The sequence below is a fragment of the Notechis scutatus genome, chromosome 2, assembly GCF_049901735.1.
Source record: "Notechis scutatus isolate UNSWTSFEM ecotype Mainland chromosome 2, rNotScu1.2, whole genome shotgun sequence".
Lineage (NCBI taxonomy): Eukaryota > Metazoa > Chordata > Lepidosauria > Squamata > Elapidae > Notechis > Notechis scutatus.
The window spans coordinates 3,667,872-3,687,979 of NC_142010.1; the positions used below are offsets into that span (position 1 = coordinate 3,667,872).

Here is a 20,108-nt window from a genome sequence, read left to right on the forward strand (position 1 = left end):
GCAGCCAGAGCAGTAGGTGAAGAGTTCAGGTGGCGCAGTGGTCAGAGTGCAGTATTGCAGGCAAACTTTGTCCATAGCATGGAGTTCGATCCTGCCCGGCTCAAGGTTGACTCAGCCTTCTATCCTTTCAAGTTTGGTAAAATGAGGGCCCAGATTGTTGGGGGAAATAGGCTGACTCTGTAAACTTCATTAGAGAGGGCTGTAAAGCACTGTGAAGCAGCATATTGACTCGGCCTTCTATCCTTCTGGGGTGGGTAAAACAAGGATCCAGGTTGTTGAGGGCAATAATGCAAATAATGCTTATATTGTAAACCTCCCAGAAAGTGCTGTAAAACATTATGAAGTGGAATATAAGCCTAAATACTCTTGCTAGTGTAGTGCCTTCATATGCTGCAGAACAATGAATTTGTCTTAAGCGGCCACGTGAAAAACTGGGACAGTTGTGGAAGGCTGAACCAATAAGATGTGAAAGAGTGTAGGCATGCATGCATGCACTCGCATATGTAAACTGGAAAAAAAATAGTCACCCATTTGGGTCAGACAGGGATAGCCAAAGGGCCAGATGTGGTCTGGGGGCCGCTCAGGCCTTGTTGTGGTTAGCCGGCAGCAATGAGGAGGAGGTTCCCAAGGAGCCTGTGCTAAGTGCGAGTGAGCGCAGGATGATTCATAGAAGAGCAACACAGGCGATTTGGGAATAAGAATGCTAATTAATGCCCCCCCACCCTCCAGGGAATATAAGCCTGGTTTCAAAGGGTTTTGTTCTGTGGAAGGCAAAAACTCTCTAAGAACTCAACATTGTGTGTGGAGACTCCAGCTTATCTGAAGAATTCTGTCAAGGCTTTTCTGGTTGGACTAATTGGCTTCAAGCCATCTTTTATCTACGAAGAAGTTGTTTGCAGATTAAAGTTGTGAAAGTTTAAGTTACTGAGTTTGTCTGTGTTTGCTCCCTGGGAACTCGGTTGGGTCAGAACAGATCTGCTGTAGAAGTTTCCTCTCCAATTGCCAGTGTTGAAGAATAGTTGCATTAGGGTTTGTACATGGAGAGGCTGCCATCTTCTCTTCAAACTCAAGCCACAAGCGTCATAATTTAGAGCAGGGGTTTCCAACCTTAGCCACTTCATGATTTGTGGACTTCAACTCCCAGAATTCCTCAGCCAGCTGGCATCATGCTCCTCAGATCATGGCTGGCTGAGGAATTCTGAGAGTTGAGGTCCACAACTCGTAAAGTAGGCCAAAGTAGGAGACCCCGATTTAGAGCATCTAATAAACTTTGGGATGCCCAATTGATAGAGCTCGACCTGGACGGGCAAAGAACATGGACCTGCATGGCTGACAAGTACGCTTTTTGAGGAGACACATCATCTCCTTCTCCTCTTTCCCAGGTGTGTCTAATGAGACAAGTTCGCTGGAAACCGAACGCTTTGAGGAACTTCCGTTGTGTTCTTGCCGCATGGAAGCCCCAACCATTGAGCGGCTTAGCCAGCAGGCTGGAAATCAGTGCATGGCAACGGAGAGCGCTGATGGGGAGGTAAGCATGGCTAGGGAATTGGGAAGGAAGAGGCTCCAGGTGGCTTTGCTGAAGCCATTTTGCCCTGAAGATTTTTTAAGTCAAATCATTCATTGCAGCCCCCCCGTTGCTTCTAAATAATGATACATGTCAGCATTCCAGAAAACCAAAAATGTCAGAACCTGTCAGATAATAAGGATTCTGTCCAATACAAATAGCCCTCAGCCCAGTTTTATAAGATGATCTTTGACATTAAGTTTCAGCTGAAGATGGCAAGCTTGACATCTGAATGAAATGGGTCTTCTTTTGCTCGGCTAAGTGCTTTCTGCTATCTGAAACAAAATAGCTTAGCCCCCAATAGTGTTTCTCAATCTGAGGGGTTTTAAGATATGTTTTAACTTCAGGGGTTTTAACTTCAACTCCCAGAATTCCCTAGCCAAGCATGGTTGACTGAGGAATTCTGGGAGTTGAAGTCCATACATCTTAAAGTCACCAAGGTTGAAACGTTATTACTGTCAGGACTCTTAACAAATCCACCCCCATTCAAATCATAAGTCTCTAGCCGCATCTCAGAGAAAAGAAAATTGATTTATTAGAAGTGGCCATGTTGGTGTTAGCTGGATGCAGCCGATATTAAAATACATCGTTAATTTCCCCCTTGACCCTGGTCTTTCCCCGCACCCTCTGGATGTATATTCTCCAATGGGACACATCCATCGCCAAGAGTCATCAATCATGCTCTCCAGTAATTTTCTTGCGCTCCGATAACTTTGGGCTGCCAGGTTGATTATCTAGACACTTAAGGAATGCACTCCCTTTTTCTGGCAGCTAAAAAAAGGAGTAACTTTTTAGTTGACATTCATCTCCCTTCACTTCTGGAAGTCACCTTCAAATTACCCTAATAAATGACCTCAGTGGGACCTGGCCCACAAAAAGGTGGCGACAGCTTCTCCTTTCTGCCTTTACAGCTAAATGGCTGCAGCAGCAGCATCTTGAAGCAAGAAACGATGCGTCCCTCCAGCCGGGTTCCCCTCATGGTCCTGTGTGAAACCCATCGCGCCCGGATGGTGAAGCATCACTGCTGCCCTGGATGTGGCTACTTCTGCACGGCGGTGAGGAACGGAAATCGGCAGGCGTGTGGGGACCTGATAATGGGGTGAGAGGGTCACCATCCACCCTCTGGGGATATATTGAGAGGAAGAGCACAGTCCTAAGACTGTCTCTACCTGAATGAATCCATTGGTGGCCATTTTGAGTCAAGGTCAACTAGAAGAAAGCCTGGCCACATTAATCAGGAAAGCAGAGAGGACCAGGCGGCTTCAGTTACATCTAGGCCTGGCCTTCCTGGAGAATTTGGCTGCTTGCTGATGGCAAAGGTTGGGTTTTCATATCTTCTCTTCCTGAAGATTCAACTCTGTCATTTCTAGTAAGCTTGGCTGTCAATTCCAATGTTGGCTATCCAGTTAACCTTCCAAATGTTTGGGAAATTACAATCCCCAACCGTCTTGGCGAGCTTGGACAGAGGAGGAACCCTAGGATTTGTTTGCTGAGCGCTAATATACACAAGGTGTGGCCAGTCCATCAGATTCCTGACGGCTGTTTTCCTTCTTCTCAGGGCACCTTTCTGGAGTGCCACCCGGACTTCCGTGTGGCTCACCGCTTCCACAAGGCCTGCGTTTCCCAACTCAACGGCATGATCTTCTGTCCACATTGTGGAGAAGATGCTTCGGAGGCCCAGGAGATCACCATAGCCAAGGCGGACACCTCCACGCCTGTCCCCATCCCACCGTCGCATAGCCACAGCGCTTCCGAGTCCACTGGCCGTGCTGACACCACCCAACCCAGGTGAGAGTAGGCTGCATCTGGCAGGGATCCCAATTCCTGGGTTTTCAGAAAATCGATACATATAAAAGCGAAATATCACTCACGCATCATCACAAAATCTCCAGAACTGTAAAGCCTACAAACTCGAAATTTGGCACGTATGTTCCTCTTGCCTTCTAGGTGCTCACTAAGAAAGGATTTTTCGAAACGACCATCAGAGCATTAGTATTTCCTATATTATTATTATTAACACGCTCTGATGCTAAGGAGTTCTACTCCCCCTCCCCACCTGAAAAGAAATCTGTTCCAAATGCAAAACACAAGCAGAGGAGAGAAGTTTCAGTTTTCACAGTACCAAGCAGCTTTAGTACAGAACAGTGGAGCTAAACCACGCCCAGGATCCTTGCTGTCTCCTTGCTCACACAGCAAAAACTTTCAGTTTCCAAACAGCCCTCAACTCTCACATACTGACAGGAAGCTAGCCAGATGAATGCCGATGGATGCTGGTGGGCAGAGGCAGGATTTTTCTCTCCTTATTTTCCTCCCTAAAAACTAAGTCTGACCGCATAGTTTTGTAGTGAAGCACGAGTATCCGGCTATTTAAAAGGATATGTATTTTTTTATTTATAAATGCAATCTTTTTAGTTCATGCCAGAGGTCTTCTCTAGTATTACTCTCAAGCTGTAAAACGGGTGGGGAATTATGGCCCTTTTATGACTTGTGGACTTCAACTCCCAGAATTCCTGAGCCAGCCATCCTGAGGGATTCTGGGAGTTGAGTTCGTGCTGGCTCAGAAATTCTGAGAGTTGAAGTCCACAGGTCATAAAGGGGCCATTGATGCCTATCTCTGCTGGACTCCTCCAAAGGACACAGAATTGACCAAATATTTTTAAATCTTCCAACTTTGGGCACTGTCTGTGGCGAAAGCAGTTTCTCCTTTCCTGTCCCTAAATCCCATAAAAGAAAAGTGGCACTGCTAGAACTCGCAGGCGGCAAAAGGGCCACATTTGAGCAAAGCTTAGGAGGGTTGATGTAAACTCCAAAGTTCCTCCATTCCACCGTTCTCCACAAATATGCACCCAAAAGCTTTCAAAGGTTTTCAGCCTCACTCCTTTCCAGTGACATCCTGTTAGCCCTCTGAAGTCGGCCAGATCAAGAAACAGATCCCCAAGATATACTAGAATTCTTCTCCAAAGCACTTGAGGACAGGACAAGAAGCAATCAATGGATGGAAACTAACCAAGGAGAGAAGCAACCTAGAACTAAGGTGAAATTTCCCAACAATGAGAACGATTAATCAGTGGAACAATTTACCTCAAGAAGTTGTGAATGCTCCAACACTGGAAGTTTTTAAGAAGATGTTGTATAACCATTTGTCTGAAGTGGTGTAGGGTCTCCTGTCTGAATAGGGGGTTGGACTAGAAGACCTCCAAGGTCCCTTCCAACTCTGTTATTCTATTCTTTTTTGTGTGTGAAAATTTTATTTGGGGTTTCACACAAAAAACATAATACAAATAGAATATCTTTTTTTGAAAATAGCATGGTCCCGGGTTACACTTCTTCATACAGACACAAATTCAATTTCATGCTCATTCTTGTGTTCTATTCCATATCAGTTATTCTATTCTACTCTACTTTACTCTACTCTACCTAATTGATCTAAGCCAGTGTTTCTCAGTCTAGCAGGCTTAAGAGGTGTGGACTTCAATTCCCAGAATTCTCCAGCCAGCCATGCTGGGATTCTGGGAATTGAAGTCCATACCTCTTAAAAACTCGTTGAGGTTGAGGAACATCGATTTCGGCTATAATCACAGAATCTGGAAACCTCCCAGCATTTCTCTTTTCCTTCCTCTTATACCAAAGAAAATCAAGGCAGGACCATCATGAGTTTTTTTCTTTCACATTTTCCTGATTTTCTAGACTTAAGTTCCATGTTTTTTCCTACTGGTTACCACTGGTTGTATTCTTCTGTATGTCGTTGTGTTATTTGTACAGCTTGCGACGACGCAAAACTGATGAACTGTGTCTTGTCACAACACCAAAGGGGACACGAAGGTTAATTATCAGGCACAAGGAAACAGAACGACACTGTGACCTGATCAGAGTTGCTTCTCTTTATTGTTGCTTGCCTGTTTAGAAGAATTTTGCCAGGCTGACTGCATTCTGTTGGGAACAGCCTTCAGGTGTTTTAGAGGAGGGGTGTCAAACGCCCAGGCTAATGCCGGAATGTTAACTTCTAATAAATCCTTTTTAGCTTTGGGAGTGTGGCTTGAGGCTCATGATTTAATTGGAGTAACTGCTGGAATCCTGACACTCGATTACATTGAGGGCCGCATTAGGGTTGTGTTTGACCACCATGGGTGGGGAGGGGACTGGAGTGGGCGTGGCCAGGGTGAGCCAACTCGACGTCACTTGTCTCGGGGGTGCCTGTGGTGGCCCAAGCGCTCTGCCGGTGAAAACTGGCTCCCAAGCTCCATTTCCAGCTGCGATGGCCTCCTGCAACTCTCTGCCAGCAAAGGGTCGGGGGGTGGGGGGGCATGTAGGCCAGTCTTTCACTGTTTCCAGGGCAGCCCCACAGCCTGAATCCGGCCTTCGGGCCTTGAGTTTGACACCCCTGCCTTAGAGGGAATCAGATCTCGGTCACTTGCACAACTGCAGGGATTCCAAGCTCACCAGTCTCTTCCCACTTCACACTCTAGCTGTAAATTCCACCACATACAGGTGGCCCTCGACTCACTTAGTTCATTTAGTGACTGTTCAAAAGTAAAAACGGCATTGAAAAAAGTGAGCCAGGACCGTTTTTTGACACTTAACGACTGTTGTAGCCTCCCCGTAATCCCGCAATCAAAATTTGGACTCTTGGCAATTGGCTCATATTTACGACGGTTGCCGTGTCCCAAGGTCACGCGATCCCCTTTTGTGACCTTCTGACAAGCAAAGTCAATGGGGAAGCCGGATTCACTTCACACCCACGTTACTAACTTAACCACGGTAGCTTAACAACCGTGGCAAAGAAAAATCGTAAAATGAGATGAAACTCACTCACCCGTCTTGCTTAACAGAAATTTGTGACGCAGTTGTGGTCATTCTTGTCAGGGCTCCAATAGTTACCCCCATTTAAATCATGAGTCTCTAGCCAAACTTCCAAAGCTTAAAGAAGATTTATTAGGAGTAAACATGCCAGCGCTGCCTGGGTGTAGCCGACTCTGAGACACATCATTCATTGTCACCCTTGACCCTGGTTTTTCCCCCACCCCCTGGGTGTATCATAATTCATATTCTCCAATGGGACACATCCATAGCCAAGAGTCATCCAGCATGCTCTCCAGTTAGAATTTTATGCGGCAGAAACTTCAGTCACCTAGAAACTATCTTTAAAAACATTTATGGAATGCAAGCTGCCCACTTCTCCCCTCTTCTTTTCTGTTGGCAACTCTAAAAAGACCATAGAAATATGAGTTGACACCTGTACTTACGACGTTATGATTTCTTAGCTTGGAATCTTTCTTACTGGCTCTGTTTGGCCTTCTTCCCTCAGTGCTCGGATGCGTGGGGGCTCAGGTGTTGAACACCCGCCAAATGATACGGCGGGCTTCGGTGGCCCAGGTATTGATAGCGCGGGACCACGGCTGACTCTTCCTAACGGAGCTGTGCTTTCAGCACAAGGATTGCCAGTGGGGGCTGGAAGGGAGCAGCTAGAGCGAGCCCTGGTGGTACAGGAATCCGAAAGGTAAGCAAGCCACTGTTCTCACCCTCTCTGCCTTGATTTTAAGACCAGGATTATCATTAGCATTATTCCGGCAAACATTCGTTGTTTGATAGCAGAGGTCCGGCCTCGGCAACAAAGCAAAGTGAGAACGCTTAAATGGGTGCCGAGTTGCCATGGTTTTCCCCTTCTGCCCTGTCTCTTGCCTTCCAGTTTGTCTTTCTCTCCAGGCTTCATTGGCCTTATTTCTCTTTGATTCGTCTCTCCTCTATCGCTCCCAGGCGCAAGAAGCTGCGATTCCATCCGCGTCAGCTCTACCTCTCCGTTAAGCAAGGGGAACTGCAGAAAGTGGTCCTGATGTTGTGTAAGTTGCCTTGCCCACTTCCCTGCTGGAATGGGGAATGGGGAGACCGGGGATAGGAATAAGGGCAGGGGTGAGCTGCTAGGGGTTCTCCTAGCTAAGACTGTGCAGGGCTCGGAGAGCTCCCAGTAACCTCAGAAAGACAAGCAGCAAGGGAAAGCTCTTAATAGGCTTAATTGAACTTCTGGGCATTCAGCCAAGAACATTTCACACCTCGTAAAAGTGTGTAAGAGCCATTGAGAAAATCAGATAACATAGCCACCAGCCTCCGAGGGGATTAATTCCCAAATAAGAAGAATCACCTAACTCACCAGAAACTACACTAAGACTCCAAGATCCCTCTCTCAGTCACTGCTATTAAGCCTTGTTTCACCCAGACTTTTATTTAAGTATTAAATGCACAAAATAATAAACAACTTTTTGGTATATATCTTTTTTTAGGTAGTTAGGGCAAAGAAGCAACATCGAGTTGGCCACACCCACCCAGTCACATGACCACCTAGCCATGCTCACCCAGCCACATGACCACCCAGCCACGCCCACCCAGCCAATCATTAGGGCAGAGAGCCCCTTGCTAAAAAATGTGAAGCCCACCCCTGAATAAGGGCTTTCTATTGGGTTTCCTCAGTGTTTTTCAAATTTACTAACTTTAAGATTGTCTGTCCCAAAGGTGCTTTTCCAAGAGGCAGCTGGACTTTCGGGTTTTTCTTTGAAGACGTTTCACTTTGCATCCAAGATGCTTCTTCAGCTCTGAAGAATGAATCAATGAAGAAGAAGCTCCTTGGATGAGAAGCGAAACGTCTTCAAAGAAAAAAACCAGAAACTCCAGTTGCCTCTTGGAAAAAAAGCATCTTTGGGACAACCATGACCTGGATGATTGAGAATCTCCATAGACATTTAAGATGTCTCTAGACTTCAACTCCCAGAATTCCCCAGCCAGCCATCAAGAGTTGGTAAAAGAAAGGTGTTTCTTTCAGTATTTCCTTAGGGGGTTGAAATGTACCATTTTATTTTCATGAATCTAGCCAATTGGGACAATTGTTTATTCTCTTTTCCTTTTTAGTTGTCACTTATCTTCTCTCTCTCTTTTTTTCCCCCTCAGTAGACAGCTTAGACCCCAATTTCCAGACTGAGCAACAAAGTAAGCGTTTCCCACTGCATGCTGCAGCACAGAAGGGCTACATGGAAATCTGCCATGTTTTGCTTCAGGTTTGTCTGTGTGTAAATAAACCCGGGCCTCTGGGATCTACTGGGTTTCCTTTTTTCCTTGGTTTGTCCTGGGCTTGACTTTTAGAGCTGGCAACACCAGCCCCTGAGCAAGAAGTAAATAAATATCCTTCACCAACTTATTGAGTTGAAGGAGGTAAACCCCCATTCAGCAGTTTAAACATTGCAGGCAAATTTGACAGTAAAAAGAAATATATACTATCTCCTTGAATCATCTCACTCCTTTTCCAGTTATAGTATTCTACTCTATAAAATACATTGCACCGGTTTGCTGCTGTTTGGAAATTCTGCAGCCGGTTTTGAGAAAGGGCAGTTCAGATTTACGTGCAACCCACATGTAGATTTGAATGTGCAGGTAGTCTTCAACTTACGATCACAATTGAGCCCCAGATTTCTGTTGTTAAGTGAGACAGCTCCACCTGAACCTCTTCCTCACTTGCTCCTGATTTTAACCTCTGTGTGGAAGTTCTACAGCGTCCTCGACTTACGACCACAATGGAGCCCAAAATTGATGTTGCTTGTGAGACATTTGTTAAGTAAATTTTACGACCTTCCTTGCCGCAGTTGTTAAGTGAATCACTGCCATTGTTAACAATCACACGGTGGTTAAGTGAATCTGGCATCCTTACTGACTTTGCTTGCAAGGCGGTCGCAACAGGGGATCACATGACCCCGGGACACAACAACCCGTCATAAGTATGAGTCGGTTGCCAAGCGTTTGAATTTTAATCACATGACCCTGGGGGATGCTGCAATGATCATAAGGGTGAAAAACGGACCTGTCACTTTTTTTCCAGCGCCGTTGTAACTTTGAACAGTCACTAAATGAACTTCTGGAAAGAGGAAGGGATGGAAAGGTTAAAGGAGGGAAATACACAGTTCTGGGTTTGCTGAGAGCGAGAGAGCAGAGGTGTTGAATATTCAGTATATTAAATATAGAATAGAATTCTTTATTGGCCAAATGGGATTGGACACACAAGGAATTCGTCTTGGTGTAAATACTTTCAGTGTACATAAAAGAAAAGATACATTCGTCAGGAGTCAAGAATCATAAGGTATGACACTTCATGATAGTCATAGGGTACAATAAGCAATCAAACCATCAAATCAAATTGGCACAGAATAGTCCTTGCTGAACAACTGCAATTGTTCTGGTTGCTGACACAGTCACTAAGCAAACCAGTGATAGAGAGAGTGACAAAGATGCTGTAAGATCCTACAGTCTCACTCAAATTAAAGTTCACTTGGATGGTATCCTGTTCTGTTTGGGGGGTGGGGTTGCTGCTTTTTTGCCCCTTAAACAAATGGTCACTTCCTGGGGTACTTTTCTATGCCTTCCAGCCGGCGGTGGGTTGCAAAGTGGTTTACCACTGGTTCAGTGGGCGCGCAAGCACACTTTGCATGCGTCGCATGCACCAAACGCACGCTTTGCATGTGCACAGAGGCTTTCCTACTCACCTCCTGCAATCCTGCACGCTCCCTGTGTCTTCCAACAGCTGACGCGCGGCAATCTGCTGTGCCGCGCAAAGCAGCTGCGCTTCAAAAGCAGGAAATAAAGGTCAGTATGGGAGCCTGAGCAGGCGGGCCCAGCAGCCGATCGCCTGAGAGAAACGGTTCTGACTCAGCTGATCTTCGGCGCTACCAGCTCGGCAGAACCGGTAACATCCCACCTCTGCTTCCAACCCTTTCCTAAAATGTGCTAATTAACAAGCTCAGCTCTGGGACCTTATAATTAGTTCATTAGAACCTTCCTGGCGGTCTCTCAGCTGCTGCTGAAACTGACCAGACCTTAATCAGTTTCGCACTGAAGATTTTTGTTGTCCTAAATACAGGCACTGGTGGAAAAATTATTCTTCCTTAACGCGAGAATTGCAAACTGTTACTATCCAAGGCAGTCACTAAACTAGGATTTCCTATGTATCCAGTTGAACAAGTCAACAAATCAATTAATAATAAATCATAAATATTTCCTCCGGCAGGCTGGAGCCAACATAAATACGGTGGACAAGTTGCGTCGAACCCCTTTAATGGAAGCGGTTGCAAACAACCATGTGGAGCTCGCACGTTACTTGGTCAAGAGGGGAGGTTGTGTGTACACAAAGGTTAGGAGATAAATGATTTTAGAAATGATCTTTTGGTGGAAGGAGGGCTGTATAGAAGGGAATTGAGGGGGAGGGGGTATTTTATTTCTTAATGGGGGTCAGTGCAAGATTTTTTTCTTCTGGAAAAGTCCTTAATGTGACAAGAAGAAATTGTATGTGTTCAGTTGTTTTGGTACACTGTGGTTTCATTTCTATGTGTCTTGCTGCTTTTAAAAGAATGAGAGTCTTCAACATAATGTATACAAAGTAGCTGATTGTATCATTTCTTTGCAATGTGTGCTATGTTTGAAAAAAATCATAGTTTGGTGGAGGAACAAATGTGTGTGCCTTAACCGGCTTGCGCTCTATTGAAATAATTTCTCCTCAAAAACTTGACGTTCACCTCAAAAATGCTTTTTTTTTTCATCTTTTTTTGTAACAAAACAGTATTTAATCTTAAGAAAATCAAACATAGAAACTAAGAAAGGAAAATTTTAAAAAACCAAACCTATCTTATATTTTAATCAATAGCCACTGGTTCACCACTGAAACTTCGACAATATTTCCCTCATCTTGGCAACTTTAAGATGTGTGAATTTCAACTCGCAGAATTCCCCCGGCAAGCATGGGAATTGGAGTCCACACATCCTAAAGTTGCCAAAGATTGAGAAATGGTGAAATAAACAGCATAATATATTATTGTAAGATATCACAGGATTGATTTCTGCAATAGTAACCTATATTGCTACATCCTTTGGTAGAAAATACTAACTTTTCCAAAACAACCGCACATTTCCAACATCCTGGATTAACAATACTGTTCCAGGTGGTTTAATAGAATAACTCAGTGATGGGGTTAAACCTTGGTTTGCTTCAACCATAGTTTGTTGAGCCTATCAGAAATGGGCTGGATTGCACATAATACCAAGCCATTGGGTGCAAACCATATTGACTAGGTTTATAAAAGACCCTGAGCTAAAGCCAAAAAAAAATCACACAAAAATTAGTGTAACGCATGAATCCAAGCTTGTAAGGCTGTTTCTTGTGGGACTAGAGTTCGGGATTCCATCATTGTGTTATGAGAATGATAAAAGTAGGGCGGGAGTCACTTCGGGGAGTGGAAGTGCCTACATGCAACTTAAATTAATGGTGTTTCATCCTCCTTTTGTTACTGCCAAAAGGAGGATGATGGATCTACCTGTCTTCATCATGCTGCCAAGAATGGAAATGTGGAAATGGTCAGCCTGCTCCTTTCCACGGGACAGGTGGATGTCAATGCCCAGGTAAGTGAGGAGGCTGGTTTCCCTTGGTTGCTGACAGTGGCTACAAGCTTCACCCAGCTCTCCCTGGACTCTCACACAATACTTGTTTTTCCTATTCCTTGTTTAGGATAATGGAGGTTGGACCCCCATTATCTGGGCTGCCGAGCATAAGCACATTGAAGTGATCCGTATGTTGCTCACCCGAGGAGCTGACGTCACCTTGACTGACAACGTACGTGAGTTTGGGTTTCCTGGGGAAGCACCAGGTTTTGCGAAGTTGAGTTAAAACAGAGACGAGTGAGATTTGTTCCCGGGAGCCCGAACTGTAGCCCGGGGGATGGGTGGGATATCTGGTTGGATTTATCTGCAAAACAGAATGGACAAGGTTGGTTTGTCCAGGGATCTCCAACCTTGACAAGTTTAAGACTTGTGGACTTCAACTCCCAGAATTTCCAGCCAGCCACAGTTGGTCCACAAGTCTTAAAGTTGCCAAGTGTCAGTGCTGCCTCTGTTCAATCCCTAGGAAAGGGAAACCCTCGACTCCATGAAAAGTAGAGAAAAGGTACTTTTACTAGTAAGGAGCTGAACACAGCTAAGTCAGACAAGATCTGAAGCAAAAAAACGCCCCAAGTACCAAATTGAAACAAACCCTAGAGGTATCAAACTCACATCGTCACAGAAGCGTCACGTGACGTATCAGGACTTTTTCCCCCTTCGCTAAACCGGGCGTGGGCAGTGTGTGACGCATCCAGCCCGTGGGCTGGGAGTTTGACAGCCCTGTCTTAGATATGCCCCTCCCCCTTGTAGCCAGGCAACCAGAGTTCAATCATCGGCCAAGAAGATGTTTTGGGAAAGGCTCTGATTCAGGTGCGCTGTTCCTCCCTTCTGCATACCGAAGCTAGGGCAGCTGTCCTTGTGAGGATGGTAAACAAAATCCAAGCTGGCAGCTTTATCGCTTCTGGAAAATTTCCACTTGCACCTTCCTGCATGCTTCCTCCTCTCAAGTGCCCATTGCTCCCCCTCCCACCATTTCCATGGCAGCTGGCAGCAAGCAAAGATGCAGGCCGACACCAGTGGTGGTAATTCCATCGGTTCAGCCCAGTTCTGGCGAGCCGGTAGGAGCGACGAGCAGCGGAGACCAAACCCGTTCTTTCCGCCGCTTCTGCTGTTGGGCCCACCCGCCCGCTTGGTCTCCCATACTCACTTTTATCTGTTCTGTCTCACCTGTGGCCACGAGGTGAGAGTCCAAATGTCCAAAGGAAAAAACACGAACAGACAATATCAGGAACAACAGAGTTAACTTTCCTTTGGCTGAATTCGTCGTTGGCAGTTTTCCCAGAAGCTGTCTGCAAATTCTGATAACGAGCAGAACTATAAATCAGAGACAAACGGCAAACAGAATTACTTTGTCCAAACTGCAGACGCAAATTAACAAGTTTGACCCGAACGGGGATTCAAAGCTAACACGCCTCCTTATATTCCCTGAGGGGCGTGTCAGTCTCTTTCCTCAGTCCCTGATTCGACATCTCCTTCCAGTTTGTGCTTGACGTTTCTGCTTACGTCTGTTCCTTGCATCAAACCAACATTCTTCGGTTTGATCTTCATCCAAGGACTCCGACACCTTCTCCTGCTTATCTGCCAACACCTGAGGCATAACTAATGAGGAAGGTCCTGGAGAGGATGAGGATTCCGAAACTTCCAGCAAAGCAGGTTCAAACCCCAATGCCAAGTCCTCCTCTTCCTCCTGACTCCCATTTATGTCACTCAACAAGGCAGGCTCAAACCGTAATGCCAGATCTTCCTCATCACTCGAGCCTATGTCTTCTGACAGAGCAGGTTCAAACCTCTGAGTCACAACATTTATCTATTGAATTTGAAGCGCAGCTGCTTTGCGTGGCACAGAATAGTGCCGCGCGGCAGCTGCTGAAGCAACTGGGATCGTGCAGGCTTCCAGGAGGCGAGTTAGAACACCTCTGTGCCTGCGCAAATGCCTCTGCAAAACACGCCCACCAAGCCACGCCCACCGAACCGATGGCAACACTATTTTGAATCCCACCGCTGGCTGACACCAAGGTTGCCTTCCATCCAGTGGTGCGTTTCAAAAAATGTTTACCACCGGTTCGGTGGGCGTGGCTTTGCGTGCGTGTGCCAAACATGCACTTTGCGCAGGCGCAGAGGCTTTCCGACTCACCTCCTGCAATCCTGCACTCTCCCTGTCGCTTCAGCAGCTGCCGCGCGGCGATCTGCCTTGCCGCGCAAAGCAGCTGCGCTTCAAAAGCAGCGAATGAAGGACAGTATGGAGGGCCCAACATTAGAGCATCGGAGAGAAACGGTTTGGTCTCCACTGCTCTTCGGCGCTACCGGTACGCCAGAACCGAGCCGAACCGGTAGAACACCACCACTGCTTCCATCCTTCCGAGGTCAGTAAAATGAGACCCAGATTGTTGGGTGGGGTAATATGCTGACTCTGTTAACCGCTTAGAGAGGGCTACAAAGCACTGTGTAGCGGTATACAAGTTTAAGTGCTATTGGAGACCTCTGGGTTTGGTCACCCCGTTGCTGTTGGGCCCTTGCTTAAAAAGAAATCTTTGCAATTAGGAAAGTAACACTGCTAAGGGGGAAGGGGAGTAAAAGGATGGTAGATATGGCAGTGCCATTGAAGTCTCGTTTCTTTGTACGCGCATGCGAAATTGATGGACAGTCAGGCTTTGGGCCTGCTAGTCAGGGAAGCCATCTTGCCTTTTGGGGTCCCTCCTAGGGGCTACTGCTGAGAGCGATAGAGGAGACCTTCTGCAGATCTTTACAGGCCTCTATGAGGGAACATGCAGAAGTTTGGACACCCGTCCCGTTGCCTGTCGTTTTTCTTTAACGCCTTCCTCTCCTTCCCTCCAGGAAGAGAATATCTGCTTGCACTGGGCCTCCTTCACAGGAAGCGCGGAGATTGCCGAGGTCTTGCTTAATGCCCAGTGTGACCTCCACGCGGTCAATTTCCATGGAGACACGCCTCTGCATATAGCTGCCCGGGAGAGCTACCACGATTGTGTCCTGTAAGCAACAGGCAGAGCTGACAATAAGTTTCTGTTTTGGATCCTGTATCGCAAGACGGGAGAGAGATTAGCTGTTGCAAAGCCTCTGCTTCTAATCCGGGGTCTCCAACCTTGGCAACTTTAAGACTTGTGGACTTCAACTCCCAGCAAAGCTGGCTGAGGAACTCTGGGAATTGAAGTCCACAAGTCTTAAAGTTGCCAAGATTGGAGACCCCTGTTCTAATCTACTACGTCCTCCTTCCTCCCACAGCTTGTTCCTGTCAAGGGGAGCTGACACGGAAATCCGGAACAAGGAGGGGGATTTGCCCGTGGACCTGACCTTGGAGAACTCGGATGTTTGGTTTGCCCTTCAACTCAATCGCAAGATCCGTCGAGGCATCCTTAACCGTTCGGTGCGCACGGAACGCATCATCAGCAGGTAAAGGTGGTCAGGTGGAACGTAGGCACACAAGTGTTAGGCATCCAGAAATTGTCCATGGTAATCAATCACTCCGAGACAATTCTAATCTCCAATTGATTTATTAGGAACAGCTCTGGTACATCGACGGCATTTTCAAAACTGAAACTCATTTCCAGCCCGTCTCCCAAATTCATAAAAACTTCATAAATCACGAGAACCAATTAACTGCAGGTGGAATTTTTTAATGCGACATACTAAATAACTTTGGCTGTTCAACTCCCTCGCCCCCACTGGCATTGCATTTTTCACATTCTTATGGCAGCTGAACTCAGAGCTGACAGCAAGCACATTTGGTTGAGTTTCGGTTTCATAGAGCGATGGTGGCGCAGTGGTTTTAGAATGCGAAAACTAGTTAAAATTATTCTGTTATACCACCACTATTGTTATCAGTATGTGCATTAATATTTTGGTTTGTCTCTTTTTTTCGCTTTTCTGCAAATGGTATGCCCTGACAATACACTGTATTCAAAATGTTCATGGATAAATAAAAAACTTATACTTAAAAAGAAAGAAAGAAAGAAAAAAAAGAATGCAGTACAGGTAGTCCTCGATTTATGACCACAACGGAGCCCAGAATTTATGTTCCTAAGTGAGAAATTCGTTAAGTGAGTTTTGCCCCATTTTATGGCTTTTTTCCCAAAGTAAATTTTTATTAGTCATATTTCACCATAAAACCACATTTCCACTCATTACAGCATTCCGGTAACAGTATTCACTTATAATAAAATAGTTTCTAATTGTATAAGTTACTATTCTATATGCCGTATAATTATTCCTACATTTCATTTCTAACATTATTTGCAAATATACAGTATATACAGTATTTTCCATTTTATTATAGCCCCTACATCAGTGGTGGCTAAACTTTTTGGGCTCCTGTGCCAAAAATTGTGGGCACGCTTGCGCTCACGTGCCAGCACCCAGAAGGCAATACACACACCCTGCGCATACATGCGCAATTTCCCCCCCCCACACACACACACACGCTGCCCCCTTACCTGCACTGCACCTCACAGCTGATTTTTCAGCTGGTTTGAGGCCTTTTTCGGCCTCCCAGAGGCTTGAAAAAAGCCTCTGCAGGGTTTGCAGGATGAATAATAGGCCCGTTTCGTCACTTCCAGTAGGTATAGAGCAAGTATTTAAGAAAACCACTTCACAAAAGATGTGGGAAGATGTGTCTCTGCATATAGCTGCCCGGGAGAGCTACCACAATTGTGTCCTGTAAGCAACAGGCAGAGCTGACAATAAAGTCTCTGTTTTGGATCCTGTATCGCAAGACGGGAGATTAGCTGTTGCAAAACCTCTGCTTCTAATCCGGGGTCTCCAACCTTGGCAACTTTTAAGACTTGTGGACTTCAACTCCCAGCAAAGCTGGCTGAGGAACTCTGGGAGTTGAAGTCCACAAGTCTTAAAGTTGCCAAGTTTGAAGACCCTTGATTTAAGCAAACAGAGGAGTTTATCAGGAGGCAGAGAGAAACTAGATACCCGACATTTAATAGCAATGAGGGTTTAGATTTATACTGCATAGCATCTGAAAGTAAGCCAAAAAAACTAGGTGGAAGCTTCATTTCATTTAGCAATCACAATTGAGATCGGCAAATCAACTGATTTCACTGTTAAGTGAATTTCACTGTTAAGTGAAACAGTGGGCAGCTTTTCTTTACACATCTGTGAGGTCATACATGTGAGGATTAGTCTTAAAGTTACTATTTGATTCCTGTGATAATGGCAAACAGTTGCGTACAGAGTAAGTGAAATTTGAACTAGGGGAATTTCCTAGTGAAAGAGCTATTAAGCAATGGAAAAGTGCTTGTCTCTTGTGGGGGTGCCATCATTGGAGGTCTTCAAGAAAAGATTGGGCAGCCTTTTGCCTGGGGTGGTGTGAAAATTCCTACCCAGCACGGGGGTTGAACCAGATCACACACAACCCTAGAACCCTAGGATTCTTACGGTTTCTTTTTTCCTGTGGTACACAATGCATAATAAAGAGAATAAAGCACAACGAAGAGAATAGGCTGTGAGAAATAAAATGATAATAAAATGAACTGAGGCTTACAAAGATTGCCCAGCAGTCATCCACAGTAAATACTCATTTTAAGCAGGATGACATATCATTTAGCAAGATAGAAGTGGAAGCGGTAGCTGTTAAAACATGGCGGTGTGCTTAAAAGTAGCATCCGATAAGAGCCGCGGTGAGTGCAGTGGTTAAAAGTGCAGTACTGCAGGCTGCTTCTGCTGACTGCCAGCTGCCTGCAGTTCGGCAGTTCAAATCTCACCGGCTCACTCAGCCGTTCCATCCTTCCAAGGTCGGTAAAATGAGGATCCAGATGGTTGGGGCCAATAGGCTGACTCTGTAAACCACTTAGGAAGGGTTGTAAAGCACTGTAAAGTGGTATATAAGTCTAAGTGCGGTTGCTATCCGTCATAGGTTCTGCCCTCTTTCTTTAACCAGGGATGTGGCTCGGGGCTACGAAAACGTGCCCATTCCCTGTGTCAACTCTGTGGATGATGAACCCTGCCCAGATGACTACAAGTACATCTCGGAAAACTGCGAGACTTCCACCATGAACATCGATCGCAATATCACCCACTTACAGGTATCCTTTTGGATCCATTCCCGAAACAGCGGGACTCCTGGGCACAGCCAGCAGAGGGGAAAGCAAGAAAGTCAAAGGCAAGAAGTATAGCTTGGCTCTGGGAGAGTTATTTTAGCCCAGGAAGGTGGGAGAGTAGATTCTTTGCAAGGCAAAGGGTCTCTGATCCGATTCTTGGCTGTTCGTGTTGCGGTTCGTCAACCGCCAGCGGAGATGGCAGTCAAGTCAGAGGAGGTGGAGGGGTTTCTGGATGACCATCGGAGCCGACGGAAGGCTCTGAGGAGCAGGAGGCCTCAGAGCCAGATGCAGAGCAGCTCCCACCTAGTCACGCCCAGACGGAGATAGAGCTGCTTTCAGGGCCTGAGCTGAGCGAGAGGGAGGAACAGCTGGGCCCTGTCCCAGATGCGCATGCGCAGAGAAGTGCAGAGAGCACAGCAACTCGGGGCTGAGGGCCAGCTATCCAGGAAAAGAAGGAAGTGTTAACAAGCCCCGTCCCTGGTTGGGATATAAGGAGGAGGGATGTGGGAAGTGTGGTTGTCGGAGACGACCATTCATGCTCCAGAAGAGTTCCTCCAGCGGATTCCTTGCAGGATTTCCTTGCCACTAACCAGGTTGTCAGGACTCTGGGTTGGGATGGAAGTGCTAATTGAGGCACCCTGAGGAGAACTTAGACACTGTTACGGCTAAGATGGGTGACCTGGAGCTTTGTCAGTGAAACCAAGAGTTTGGTTGGAACGCTTGACAACTAGCAGTCGTGTCAAGGTCTACAAGCCAAACCCCAAAAGCACCAAGGACTCCACATTTGTAATGTATTTATGTGGCATTTCCAACATTCCAAATCAAATAATGTGATTTAAGGATCAAATCTGAGCTTTGATTAAGGTTTTTAAGAGTTAAGCATAGTATTAGTAAGAAAGAACCTGCAAGAGGACTGTGTTGAGCTCTTGTGAAATATGGACTCTAGTCTTTAAGAAATATTTGGTTAGCTTCCTGACTATCGGCTTAACAATTAAAAAGTGTAAGAAAAGGAGTGAAAGTGAAGATTTATTTTTATTTATTTAGGTATCAAACTTCTTTACCGCCCACCTCCTTCACAGAGAAGATCTGATATTAGTACAAGGCTACCTGTTAGATACAGTTTCTGGGCTGCCATTTCTGCTACCTTTGCTTTCTCAGTGGCTGACTTTGCCTGTAGCACAGAACTATGATTTACCATATTTTTTTGCTCCATAAGACACACTTTTTTGTCTCCCAAAAGTCAGTGGAAATGTCTGTCTGTTTTTTATGGAGCAAATATTACCAAAGCCCCGCCAGCCCCCACCCTTTGGCCGTTTTCGCCCTCCACGTGTCCCGTTTTCAGACTCCACGCAAGACGCCTGTCGCTGCTGCTGCCTACCCTCACCGCCGTTCGCCACCGCCACCTATCGGCAGTTGGATCAGCCTCCCGGAATGCCGCCGATCAGCTGTTCCAGGCAGCAGGGATTGCCCCGCAGTTCACCAGCAATAGGCAGCGGTGTTCCCTACTGTCTGGAATAGCTGATCGGCAGTATTCCGGGAGGCCGATCCAACCACCAATAGGCAGCGGTGGTGAATAACAGCGGCGATAGCCAGGGAACCCTGGCAAAGGCTCCCGTGTTCCCTGGCGGAGGCAGCAGACACAGAGGAGGCAGCAATAGCGCCCCTTCTGGTTGGCCAGCCTGCTGATTGGTGGGGCTACGGGAGGCCAGGATCCAGTTGTCATTCAGCTGACTTGGGGTGGGTGCAACGGAGCAGAGCCCTGTGGGGCTGGGAGGCAGAGGCAGATTTTTCATATTCTTGTTTTCCTCCCCAAAAGCTATGTTCGTCTTATGTTCCGGAGCATCTTACGGAGCAAAAAATACGGTATAGGTTGCCTGCCTATGGAGAGGTTGCTTAGCTGCCTTAGCCTAGAGCAGGGGTGGGAAAACTTTTGGCTCGGGGCCGCATTGACTTTTAAAATTTGACAGACGGGCCGGGTCAGCACAAGATTTTTGGGAATCGCCCACCCCTTCCCCCCTTCT

At 46.3% G+C, this 20,108-nt stretch overlaps 1 protein-coding gene across 3 annotated transcripts in view; it reads left to right on the forward strand.

Moving 5' to 3' along the window:
• EHMT2 (euchromatic histone lysine methyltransferase 2) overlaps positions 1-20,108 on the forward strand; it is a 66,434-nt gene that overhangs the window by 32,779 nt on the left and 13,547 nt on the right. For all 3 annotated transcript variants that reach the window (XM_087952880.1, XM_087952881.1, XM_087952882.1), the window contains exons 11-22: positions 1,383-1,528; positions 2,476-2,619; positions 3,123-3,352; positions 6,870-7,061; positions 7,319-7,401; positions 8,501-8,607; positions 10,605-10,727; positions 11,888-11,989; positions 12,096-12,200; positions 14,861-15,015; positions 15,266-15,433; positions 17,928-18,072. In XM_087952880.1, the coding sequence (XP_087809006.1) occupies positions 1,383-1,528; positions 2,476-2,619; positions 3,123-3,352; positions 6,870-7,061; positions 7,319-7,401; positions 8,501-8,607; positions 10,605-10,727; positions 11,888-11,989; positions 12,096-12,200; positions 14,861-15,015; positions 15,266-15,433; positions 17,928-18,072 (1,700 nt within the window). The remainder of the gene's footprint in view (positions 1-1,382; positions 1,529-2,475; positions 2,620-3,122; positions 3,353-6,869; positions 7,062-7,318; positions 7,402-8,500; positions 8,608-10,604; positions 10,728-11,887; positions 11,990-12,095; positions 12,201-14,860; positions 15,016-15,265; positions 15,434-17,927; positions 18,073-20,108) is intronic.